This window comes from Sander vitreus, chromosome 2 (genome assembly GCF_031162955.1).
Source record: "Sander vitreus isolate 19-12246 chromosome 2, sanVit1, whole genome shotgun sequence".
Taxonomy (NCBI): domain Eukaryota; kingdom Metazoa; phylum Chordata; class Actinopteri; order Perciformes; family Percidae; genus Sander; species Sander vitreus.
The window spans coordinates 19,556,834-19,569,481 of NC_135856.1; the positions used below are offsets into that span (position 1 = coordinate 19,556,834).

At 38.0% G+C, this 12,648-nt stretch overlaps 1 protein-coding gene across 1 annotated transcript; it reads right to left on the reverse strand.

Moving 5' to 3' along the window:
• Nucleotides 1–5,731: 5,731 nt before the first annotated feature.
• Nucleotides 5,732–12,232, reverse strand: rpl9 (ribosomal protein L9). Its single transcript, XM_078260094.1, has 8 exons — nt 12,208–12,232; nt 11,151–11,197; nt 10,897–11,012; nt 10,123–10,218; nt 9,769–9,901; nt 9,313–9,393; nt 7,569–7,698; nt 5,732–5,894 (listed from the first exon to the last, which is right to left on the reverse strand). Exons 2-7 carry the CDS (start codon nt 11,194–11,196, stop codon nt 7,592–7,594), a joined length of 579 nt encoding a protein of 192 aa, XP_078116220.1. The 5' UTR covers nt 11,197; nt 12,208–12,232; the 3' UTR covers nt 5,732–5,894; nt 7,569–7,591.
• Between the last annotated feature and the right edge of the window lie 416 nt (nt 12,233–12,648).

Consider the following 12,648-nt stretch of genomic DNA (forward strand, 5'->3'; position numbering starts at 1 on the left):
TTTTATTCACTTAATATTGAATAAAATGACATTGTTAAACTTTTTTTTCGCCTTTGAGTACCTTTTAAAGCGCTATATAAAATAAATGGATTATTATTATTATTATTATTATTATTCCATGGTTATTGAGCAGGTATAATCGGGTATAATGTTTACCATTAGCTGCATTAGTAAACCATATTTATTAACCATAAAAGCCAGCAGCTACTCATAAATGCTTTATAAAGTTCACCTTATTAAAAATTGGTTCCAAATAAATTTGAAGAAAGAAATAATGTATAATAAAATACTATTATTATTATTATTATTATAAGTACTATTAGACCTTGTTGTGGTGATAAATTACCTCTTGGCAATCAAAAAAAAAAGTGAAAAATCATATTTCAGGGGGGGCTGGTGCCACCGGGTGCCACCCCGTGCCCCCTTCTAGCCCTGCCCCTGGTAATAGGAGTGTTCAACCCTTTTGTTTGTTAACTGAAATGGGTGATACATCAATTCTACTCTACAAAAAGAGCAGTAACTACAGAAGCAGTGAAATTGTGAAAAATAGTTTAAAGTTTTTTAGACTAGACGTGTCTGTGCAACAGACAGAAAGGTTGTAATGCTGCATTTTATACCTGTTTAGGCTGATTGAGAACCTACGTAACAATCTTCAGGGGACAACACATTATCTACAAACAAAACAGTGTTCTTTCACCTTTCTTGACAATTTGAAAAAAGTTTTAAAGAAAAGATTTTTGTTTATTCACAGTCCAAATAGACTGAATGTACATCTTTCTTTTTATCATAAATATTTACAGTACCTTAATAAATCTAGAAAAGTGTCAAGGCTGATACTCACCGTCACCGTTAGCTCTAGTCAGAGCCACAGTAGCACAAACAAGTAGAGACACAGTCAGCATCCTTGTGGTGATGATGCAGATGTTAAGCACGGTTGATTTCCTTCAACAAGAAAATACAGAAGAGTGAGAAACAATCACAAAGAAAGCTGATGTGAGCAGGACAGCCATAGTGACTGTGTTGCTCCACAGGACGAAGCAGATGATGAAAGAAAAGAGCAGAAAAAAAGAGGCCGAGAACAAACCTGCTGGAGAAATATCTTCTCTTCTTTTAGTGCCAGACTGTTGCCTCTTCCTTTATGACCAGGGGCCTGTTTCACAAAACCAAGAAAAGGGATTAAGCTGGGATTTATCAGTTATCCTGGATTTATATATTCTGCTTTTGTGAAACAGGCCCCAGGACATCATTCAGAGGGCACCACATCACACTGTTGTTTCAAGAGTAAATGTTTTATGTGAGTGACTTCCTGGCAGTCTGTCACCTGAGCAGAAACAGTAAGGCTGATTTACAGCTACTATATTATGTAGCTGTAAATATATGTATATTATGTAGCTTACATGTAGCTCCAGTTCTGAGATCACTTCACTGGCTTTCAGTAAACAAGAGAATTGAGTTTAAGATTCTGTTGCTTGTTTATAAAGCACTTAATGGGCTAGGACCAAATTACATCAAAGACATGAACCAGACCCCTCAGGTCTTCAGACGCCGGGCTGCTTGCCGTTCCCTTTATAAGAACAAAGCCTGGAGAAGCAGCTTTCTGTTTTTATGCTCCTCATGCCGGGAATAAACTCCCAGAATGCCTGCAGATTGGCCAGCACCTTACAGTTTTTTAAGTCAGGTCCTAAAACATTCCTGTTCTCCAGGGCTTTTCAAACCTGTACAACCATATTTATCATTTAGCCTTTTATCATATTTTATTATCTTTTATGTGTAATCTTATAATTCCACTGTTGTTTTTACTGTTAATGTTAAGCACTTTGAATAACTACTGTATGCATTGTGCTATATAAATAAATTGCCTTGACTAGCCTACTTGAAGCATATAATTTACATTTTAATCTTCTGTGGAGAGTTCAGATAAGGAAACAACAATACCTATACTTACAGTGTCACATTTAATAGTGTTAATTTAGCTATGTTCTCAAACAGCATTGGAAAGCTGATGTAATCATGAGAAGTTGGTAATTGAAATGTAGAGGTCAATATTTAGTCAGTAATATTTATTTATGTATTTATTAATTGATATGAATAGGATCCTGACTTTTCCCAGGCCACCGTCAGGTTCATATCTTTAAGTGGGCAGTGGTGGCCTAAAGGTTAAAGAAGCAAGCTTGGGACCAGGAGGTCACCGGTTCTCAATCCCCAGAGAAGCGCTTGTCCCTCCCTCATCACCACCACTGAGGTGCCCTTGAACAAGGCCTTTAACCCCAACCGCTCCAGTGGAGCTGCTCAGTGGCCAGCAGGTCAGACTGTGGTTGTACTGGGCAACTTCCAGGTATGAATGTGTAACTATGTGAGTGTGACAGGTTGTCATTGCAAATGAGAAGTTGCTCTCAATCAACTTACCTGGATAGATAAAGGTTAGTAAAAGGTTTTGAGTAAAATGTCACAACAACTGTAGTATGACTTGCCATGAAATTTGGGACACACCCCCTCAGAGATGAATAATAATAATTTAACTTTTCCTTTTCCTATAAGGTCAGATACATTGGTGGTTAACCTATAACCAAATTCCCGCAATACCAATGACGTTGCCATCAGCCTCAGCTCCACTGTGTTTTGCGCTAAATAGCAAATGTAACTGAAATGGTGAACGTTGTGTTTCTTTTCTCATTTAAGGCAATCAATCGTCTTCAACATCTGCATCTTCTTCACCATGAGGATACTGACTGTGTCTCTACTTGTTTGTGCCATGATGGCTGGCGGCATCAGTTATTTTTTTTTATTTTTTTTCAACAAACTTCTTTTTATCACAGTGACATACCATACCAAGCAGCAGTGCCTTTTGAAAAATCTCAGACTGTCACATTCTGCTGTTCATATTCCTGTTTCCAAGTTCCAGGCCCCTGCTGCTGGGTCTGTGGAGCCTGCAACCTGGCTGGTGAGTATCTTGATACAACAATTTTGTGTAGTTATAAGCAAGCACAACTTTATTAATGTAGCACACTTTACAGTAAAATAAAACACATTGGCACCACATATATTATACTCTTAAATTCATGCATGGAGTATGTGCTGACAAACACAGTTAAACACAACAAAAACAAATGCAATCTATTGTGTCATACAACATAACAGTAACTAAGAGAAAACAAGATTGGAATCTGACAATATAAAAGGTATAATTCCATAGAGAAATGTTACAGAGAAACAGCATGTGAAGTTAAATCTAATTGTAATCTAATTTGTGAAGAAGCAGGAGAGATCAAGTAAAAAAGCTAGCTGGGGAAATCTAATCTGGTCTAAACTAAAGCTCAAATGTATTTGTTTTTTTCATTTTAGCATTTTTGATGAACCAACCTAATAATTAATTCAGTTTGTGTTTCCACAGAACTCAATTGAGACCCAAACCCAGCAAAACATCTGCCAACTCTTCCAGGTTTGTCCTTAGAAGACACATCTACCAACGGCACCGTGCCTAATGTAGAGGGTGACTTCAACCTGACCTCAAATTCTCGGGTCACACATTGTCCCCAAGGCTGGAGTGAATTTGGTCAACGCTGCTTCTTTCTTGTGACAGAAAAAAAGGAGTTCTTCAGACTCTGTGCATTTGGCATTTCCACTGTAGCAACACTGTCACACCATTGGAGGAAACCTTGCATCCATCCACAGCACCACGGAGTACAATCACATTCAGCAGATGACATCTGAAGAAACATGGATTGGAGGCTCGGATTGCCAAGAGGTAATACTGTATTTCATTACACAGGGGTTTGATGGTTCTGACAGAATGAAAGGATTTTTTTTTTATTTTACGGTATTTTATTATATTCTTTCTTTTTTGTCTTCTAGGAAAGTGCTTGGTTCTGGATTGATGGTACACCTGTAGATTATAATTTCTGGTGTCCAGCACAACCTGATGATACCATTGAGCAGTGCTGTATGCAGATGAATACTGGAGGTAAATCACAACAAGAGCATACTATTAAATGACTGAAGGCAGTAGTGTTGTTTTTGTAAATGTAGCAAGCTAATGGCATTGTTGTCAGTTAAAGTCATAAGTGATGAAGGATGCTGTGATAAACAATACCGCTGGTGGAAGAAGTATTCAGATCATGTACCTACATAAAAATATATAAGTATATATAAATATATAAGTATCAAAAGTAGTACAACAGGACTCATTATGTATAAGTATTTTATATTATAATTATTGATGCATTAATGTACATCACACAAAAATCTCACAGGAAGTGACTTGCTTTCCTTTTCCAAACCAATCAAAATGCTACACTTACTCACCTGGTCACACACACTCCTCACATGTGCAACCACTAATTGTTTAACTGATCACTAACCAATCACTGCTTTAGTATAGGCCTATAAATAGGTCAAAGGTCAGATTGCCTGTTTCGGAACAATGGATGTCAACAATAGACAGAGAGCAAAGGGAGTAGGAAGGAGAGTCAGGGGACAATGAGGACCCATACAAATGCCCACACGCACACACACACATGCGTGTGTACTTTTACTGTATCTGATGCGCAGGTGGCACCTTGTATGGCAGCCTCGACCACAGCGTAGGAATGTGTGTGAATGAGGCCTGTAATATGGAAAAGCGCTGCGAGTAGTCGTTATTTAATAAATAAATAAAAATTAAGACAGTCCATTTACACATACACACACACAAATGTGTTCTTTATTCTAAAAATGATACCTTTGGTTTACATATGTCTGTAGTTTTGCTTTCTTGTATGCTACTGTATACAACAGTAAGTAATGTTATGTTTTCTGTTTCAACATTGCATTGGTGTTTACACTGTACTTCTCAACCCCTCAGCAAATTACTTTTACTGTAGAACATTGTATGGAAATGTGGATGTAATCCTACAAAAGAGCTTTAGATTTAGAACATCAGTGTGTACATGATATATCCAAAAATGCAGTTATGAAAAGTGTTTACCATTTGATGCAAGTGCTTCATTTTGAGATGTGTTTATGGCATTTTGAATGCAGTGTTTCATTTTGAAGGAAAGGCATTTTGCATTTTGTGTGTGCAGCTTTGGGAATTGTGTGTAGTTTTGAAAAAAGGACAGTTATGAAAACAGGTGTAAGCAGTTGTAAAAAAAACTTATGTACATTCCTACATGCAAGAGAGCCGTTACTAACAGATTTGAAAGCAAATTAAAATATCATTGCTTGAAGGTTTAAACATATTACCAATTTACCAAATAATTTTCAAAACATATGGACCTTATAAACAGCAGCTGAACTAAGAGCAACACTGTCATGTTAAACCCCCAGAAAGTATGAAGACCCATGTGTAAAATGACATATGTAACTAAGAAATTGTAAAATAACCATTTTTTTTTTTAAACTGTATACATTGTTATGAAATGTTTTCATTCTGTACATTTTCAGACTCCAGGTCATTTTAAATTTTTTCCACCAGAGAATTAGATGAGTCCAGCAGCAAGTGTAAAGCTGATTCTTTTTTCTGTTCTATTCTCACAACTAAATGTGACTTGAATGTACATGATAAAAGTAAAAATACAAGTACATAAAAATAAATAATTCTTAACAAATGGAAATGTAACTTCCACCCCTGCTTTTGAGTTACCATTACTATTCTTGCCAAATTTATCCCACAAGTGCCGTTTTAACTTAACCCATGAAGCTAAAATGTCGCATTTAAAAAAATCAAATGTGACAAAAAGAACCAGAGGACAGATGGAATTGGAAAAGTTTGTAGCTTTATTGGTCATAACAGGACATGGTGAACAGTTACTCAGCATCTTGCTCCACCACAGTGGTCTTCTCGCTGATGTAGATGCCGTCCAGGAACTTCCTGATGTCCTTCTTTCTGACCGTGGTGGCCTGTTGGATCAAGGCCGCTGAAAGGAAACAGAAAAGCTTGAAGGGAGAGACCAGAACACATGCAACCACTGGTGAAATGTAACTAAGTACATTTACTCAATTACAATTTTTGACTTTAGTATTTCTATATTATGCTACTTTATACCTTTACGCCACTACATTATACCAAATAATGTAATTTATTACCCCTCTTTTTAACATGAAAGGAGACATCGTGGGAGAAGAACATTGTAGTACTCATGCGGTTTAGAAATGACACTGGCTACAGCACTGTTGTCTGTCTCATCACTGATTGAGATTAGTCAGCCACCGTGTGTCGCTGCCATCTCACCCACAGTGATGAGGTCAATCTACCCTTCTACGACAACTCACCCAGCCACTGAGCAGACAAAGCAAGTGCTTTTGGAAGGGGGAAATACACTTTACACCACTATTCATTTGACATCAGAGAATTCAGAGCAATACAAAATATAAATCAACTAATACCATGTTTTATAGGTTAAGCGCCACAATTACAATTATCCAAAGCAACGTTTAAGTGATGTACTCACTACATCAATATTTATAATCCAGTGTTACGATACATTACTCTGAAATGAGACATTCTGCATGAGTACTTTTACTTCTGGTATTTACGTATATTTTGATGCCAATACTTTTACTTAAGCTTTTGAATGCAGGACTTGTAACAATGTTTTTGTACAATGTGGTATTGCTACTTTTCCTTAAGTAAGAGATTAGATTACTTCTTCCACCACTGCAGGTGGGTGGTTTAATGAAACCTTACATTAACATGACATGCTTTTCATTACTGAGGCCTGATAGCCTGCATGACATCAGCAATATTAAAGACTGCATGCTCTGGTTTGTGTTAAATGAAGACAAACTGAAATCAAAAAACACTTAAAGCCATCTGAAGCAATGAAGAGCTGGATGGGCAACAGTTCAACACTAATTACAGACATTCAGTGGAACCATATTTTGGTGTATCGTTTCACAAAACTGAGGGCCAAATGAATTCTAATTATAAACAATATGGATTGGTAAACATTGACACTACAGTTTCTTTGAATACATCTGCCATGTTGGGATGAGTCTGCACATTACATTTATTTGAAAATGGCCGAATATGACCAACTATAATTGCAACAAGAAGTCAAAATTTGGAAGTGCATCCGTCCCAAAACTGCAAGTGTGTTCAGTACAACTGCTGTTTTATTTTAAAAAGAAGACTCAAGTCAGTATCTCAGTCAAGATGAGATTAGTCAGACAGTCTGGGACAAATGCAGGTCTATGTATTTTGAATGCCTGCAACAACAAAAAAAGTCTGATTCATCTTTTGGAGAAAAGCAACCCAACGTCAACCTGCTGTGGACCGTCATGTAACCGGAGATCAGACTCGTCTGTCCATATCGGGGCGAATTTTGGATTGTTGGTCAGATTAAAAGAGCGATTTACAGACATCTTTCGCTGACTTTTATAGAACACTACCTCTGAAAATAATCAATTACTTCATAAAAAAATCATCATATGGTTTTATATCATATTGCCCAGCTCTACCACCATTAAAAAAAAATGTTTAACAGGAAACAGAGCAATTAAAGAAAAGACAAAACAGACAAGTGTAAGAAACGTGCGAAGTAAAAGAAAACAGATAGGCCACAGGGGAGGCTTTGACGGCATTGTCTAACCTCAACGAGTGCAGATGTAACTTTTACTGAGTCGGTTCTTGTACTGTTCCCTTCTCAGACACGTAAATACCATCCAAGAACTTTCTGATATCCTTATTTTTGACTGTGGTTGCCTGTTGGATCAGAGCAGCTGGAACAGAGAGGTTGGGATGAGCAACACATCACACATGGGATTACAATAAATACAGAGGAGGTGAGGTAGGTTGGGGGGGGGGGGGGGGGATTAAGACTGACAAAGGATGAGCACTGGAGTCAGGAAGTACTAAGATCATGATAGTTGTGTTTTGGCTCTTTTTCACATTTGTAAGGAAATGCGGTTTCAGCTTTATTAAAATGGGTTAACATATGAAAAGTGAGATTTTTATAGTTAAACCCACACATTTTAAAAAGGTATATGGCAATAGCATAACATGAGTCATTTAATGTTTGCTAATCTGTTGTCTTTCTACGTACTACAAACCATCAGCTTACAATTCTTCCCTTGTGATGCTTTACCAGGCCTGTACAACTTGCTGCTGGTTTTAGGGGATTTCAGTCTCGTCTTCATCAAGTTAAATACATGCTCAGTTGGATATAAACCACTCAACACTATTACACTGTTGGGTTTGTTGTGCTATTACATTCTCAACTCCTACATCGTTGACCATACACATATAAAGCTGAACATCAGCAATCTGTTTAAAAGTCAAATGTGCTGTAATACAGAGCCAAAAAACAATATGCAACAGTACTGCTTACCAACACGACTATATACCAGTGGCCATAAAGGGAGAGGGGGATAGAGGGATGTGCTCACTTCAATCACTGTGATAGTCTTGTTTAATTTGTTCCAATGTAGAGAATAAAAAAAAAGGTGCTGGACATTAGCCTTGGTATTACAGATAACTGAGGTCAGTGGGTTTACAAGGATTATCTGAGCCATTGATATTTTGTTAAGCCAATTTTTTTTGGACATTGATCTTTGCATTTTCCTTGTAAAATAATCGTTCTTCAGAGCTCTAAAGTAATTCAAGTCACTTTTGCTTAAGTGCTCACAAATCAGCTCATATGTAACCTTGATTTTGCTTACTAGGAACAACAAGCCCAAATTGTTTGGGAACCACTGTCTTCAGTCATCTTTGCAATCAAATACCGCATTTTGAAAAAAACTAAATATTGCAATTCCACCATATACATTTAAATCAGAATTGGCTGCAGTTTTCTACATCACATTTATCAATGAGAAAACTAAGTGCACCTGAAATAGTAATGAGGAAGTACTACTTTATATGGCAGGAAAAATACTAAGTGCCAAAAAACTTATGTTGACAGTTCAGAGAACTATTCTATTTGTTCTGCAGAATGGAAGAGGGGGCTATACATGAAATAAGGATTGACAGGATTAACTACAACACCATATGACTAATGTAAACTAGCAGCACAGTAATGTCTATAGTTTTGGGTAAGATGTACCAGCCAGTCTGCCAATCACGTCACCAACAGATTTCCTGATCCGTTTGAAAGCATTACACCAAGCTTCAAGGTAGCTTTAATGAACTAAAGTGATATCACAAATCTTGCTAAGAACGTAATGACGAACAATCCACAAAATCTTAGTTGAGGAGTTTTAAGAAGCAGAATGTATGAGTTCAAACATGGGGGAAGGTTATTATTAGCAGGTGTAGTGTTATGAATCATTCCGCTGTAAAATATGAAAAATATCTGTACCATGTAGAAAAGCTGTAGAGAGAGGCAGACAGTGTACCTGAGTTTGACACCAGCTCAATGTCGTTACCCTCCAGCACCAGCTCGTCCTTCTGGGCAGCGGAGACTGCACAGTTAACACCTGGGGGAGAGACATTTTTTAAACTATTCACAATGAGATAAAATTACTGTTACACATGATCAAATACAGACAGTAGTAAAGCAGACTGCACTTCTACAGCGCTCTTTCAAACCAGAGGACAAGATAAAGTGCATCACTATGCCGCTAATTCACCCACACAGATGGTGGTGGAGCTTCTGTGCAAGGCGAGGGCATTTAGCTTCTTTTTTTTCCTCACAGAAAATGCATCAATTCTGCCCTCTAGAACGAGCAATCTGTATGTAGCTTAGATGTACTCCATCACTTATATCACATCTTAAAAACTTGGATTTGACAGAAAATTACAATATTATTGGACCCTTACTTTAGTATTTTCATAACTTGAAGCAGACTTACCAGCCCTCATTCGGACACGGCGGATGTACTTCTCTCCCAGGAAGTTCCTGATCTCGACCAGAGTTCCAGTCTCCTGAATGACGACGTTGATGGGAAAATGGGCGTACACAGAACGCATTTTGTACCGGAAACCCTGCAGTCAGACAAAAGCGAGAGGCATTGAGCCAAAACGTGAAGGCAAACAAAAATGGTTCTACTAACAATAACCAGCCAGACAGAACAGAAGCCACGACTACAAAACATACTAATCCTACCATAGAGGCTGGGCACAGATGTTTTAGCAGTTTGCCATCGGTAGAATTAGCCTTTATCAATAACTCAAACATCATCAGGTAAATGTAACTGTAGTCTCACCAAAGTGACTCCCTTGATCATGTTCTGGACGTGGCTGCAGATGGTGCGGACTGTGGCCAGCTCCTTCCTGTTTCCCCACCATTTATCCACACGAAGCTGAGGAAGACAGTAAGAGACTCGCATTACTTTCATTGTCGGAAAACAAAAGCAATTTGAAGACATTGCTGACATCTGGGATGGCAATGTTTACAAATTACTGGCAATTTTTAGATGCAATTAATTGGGGGGGGAAAAAAGCTGGTCAGATTTAAAAAAAAAAAATATGGTAGATGTTAGTTATCCATCACAGAGCTAATTAACTGGATTGAGCTGCCCTTTTGAGTTATTTGAGTGCATTGAGACAAGGGCTTCTTAATATTGTTATCCAACTTTTTTGTGATGTATGAGCAACACGTTCATGCTACAAATGCCCTGTACAGATCTGATTAGGCTGCAATTACCATCAACAAGATAATGAGTTATTGAACGCTTACAAATATGCAATAGAAGATAAACATACATACATGTAGAACACCAATCCCTGTTTTGTGCCTCAGTTTGATTCTTAGATCATTTTTTAGGGTTATCGTGGTAATGATAAACCATAATGCCCAGCTGTATTTGAGCCTGCATAGACACTGCCGTTATAATTCAGTTTTACTTATCAGTCATGTCCACTAACAGGGTCAACAGTACAATGAATGATTTGGGCGAGGGACAGGTCAGCTCAGCATTAAAAGCACTGAGTTGTGCATTTTGCATCATTTGAGGCAAACAAGACTTGTTCCTCCTTACCTTCTTCTGTTTCTTGCCCAGCAGACTGAGCTCTAGGTTGATGTGGTTGAACTCCCTAACGAGTTTTCCACGGGGCCCCTTGACCGTCACTGTCCGCCCCTTCAACCTCACCTCGACTGCAAAAAACCCCCCAAAAAAACCCCGACATGCACATAAAAGTAAGAAGCTAAACTCCACACAAATTATTAAAGAGGTTTAAATACCACACACCTCAGGATTATCCTGATAGTGTGCAATAACCTCCAGATTCTTACCATTGTCGGGGATGTCGACGGTCTGACTGCTGAGAATGGTCTTCATTCTATAAAAAGTGTTTAATGTTTAAACCCATGATCCCTTAGGACAGGGGTCTTCCAACCTTTCTTCATCTAAGGGCTACTTATATATATATATAAAGTGACCATGAGCTAGTTGCATCACATCGTTTACATTTGTTTACATAACACACATGAGCTGAATGAAGCTATCATTTGTAACGTTACATGTATGAAATTGCAATACCCAAAGCTTAAGCAAAATCTTCACGTCAAGGTTCATGACTATTTTACACTTTATATGGATCACATACCTAGCTGGCTGAAAAATATTCCCATCAGGGTCCAAGAAAACATTATCACTTTAAATGTCTATGGCCCACAAAGTAAGCTATCTCACTTTTAATATCGTGGTAATTTTGTGTCTCAGTTTGTCAACCTATTAGCGAGCTAGCTACTTGTTGAGACCCCTGCCTTAGGATAACCTTACGTGACAGCAGTTACCGTTACTTCTAAAGTTCAGATTAAAGGGTGCAAAGTATCCAGTGCTGACCTGAGGTGTTGTTGTACATCAACTAACGTTACATGTTTGGTTTTACATTAAAATGTGGCCACTGTAAAACTCAGTGTCTAGCTGGAGTAACTCAGCACCGCCTCAGCGAGTTATCATAACTAGCATTTGCGCTAACGAAAAGCTAGATTAAGCTGTGACACAGGTGTGAACCACGTATTATCACTTAATGATAATTCTGCTCCGTGTAAATGAGCGTAATTAGCAGCTGATACAAGAATACTATCTTATAAAAATAATAGTTAAACGCGATAAGGCCCTGCGCATGAACAGGGCTACAACGCCAGGCCTCCGACTGACAGCGTAATCAAAAGAAAAACAACTAACATATTGCTTAACAAACCTAAAGTAAAGACAAATACAGCTTATAATGTGTAATACAATGCTGCCCGCATCTGGTAGTTCAAAATTAAGCCAAAAACATATTTAATTGACACAGATGAAGCTAGATGAAACCCAAGAAAGAATCTTTTCAGCTATCCTCACCTCGCCGGTAGCAGAGGAAAGGAGGAAGGAAGGACGTCACGACGCAATTGTAGAGCACGTACGTGCTGTCATCAGGCATTACAAGACAATCGAGCAACTTCATGATTATTTTCGTAGTATATGTCTGATATATTTATAACAGAAATGTAGAAAATAGCAAAATACTGTTGTTTTAAAATTGGGAACAAGTACCGACCGGCACAGACGTTGTTTTAGTTTTGTTTTGTTTTTGTCTAGCTATTAACTATTAACTGTCAATGTTCTCCCGTTTAGCTCTGCCGCATTCTTGTCAGTTTGTAAAGATCGCAATTACTATCAGTCGAGTAGGAAAAACCTTTCACATCAACCTTCTAAATGTTGGGTCTTCTTGTTTCTAACCTCATTGTAGCTTACCTTGTTAAATAGAGGTTGAATTATAAAATGCATCTCCAATACTTTACA

What these genes read in the sequence shown, in the direction of transcription:
- rpl9 (XM_078260094.1), bottom strand. Translation starts at nt 11,196, where the DNA reads ATGAAGACCATTCTCAGCAGTCAGACCGTCGACATCCCCGACAATG. An exon ending in CCGTGTCCGAATGAGGGCTG is followed by an intron (nt 9,394 to 9,768) that starts GTAAGTCTGCTT and finishes TCTCTCCCCCAG; the next exon opens with GTGTTAACTGTGCAGTCTCC. An exon ending in TGAGCTGGTGTCAAACTCAG is followed by an intron (nt 7,699 to 9,312) that starts GTACACTGTCTG and finishes TCTCTGTTCCAG; the next exon opens with CTGCTCTGATCCAACAGGCA.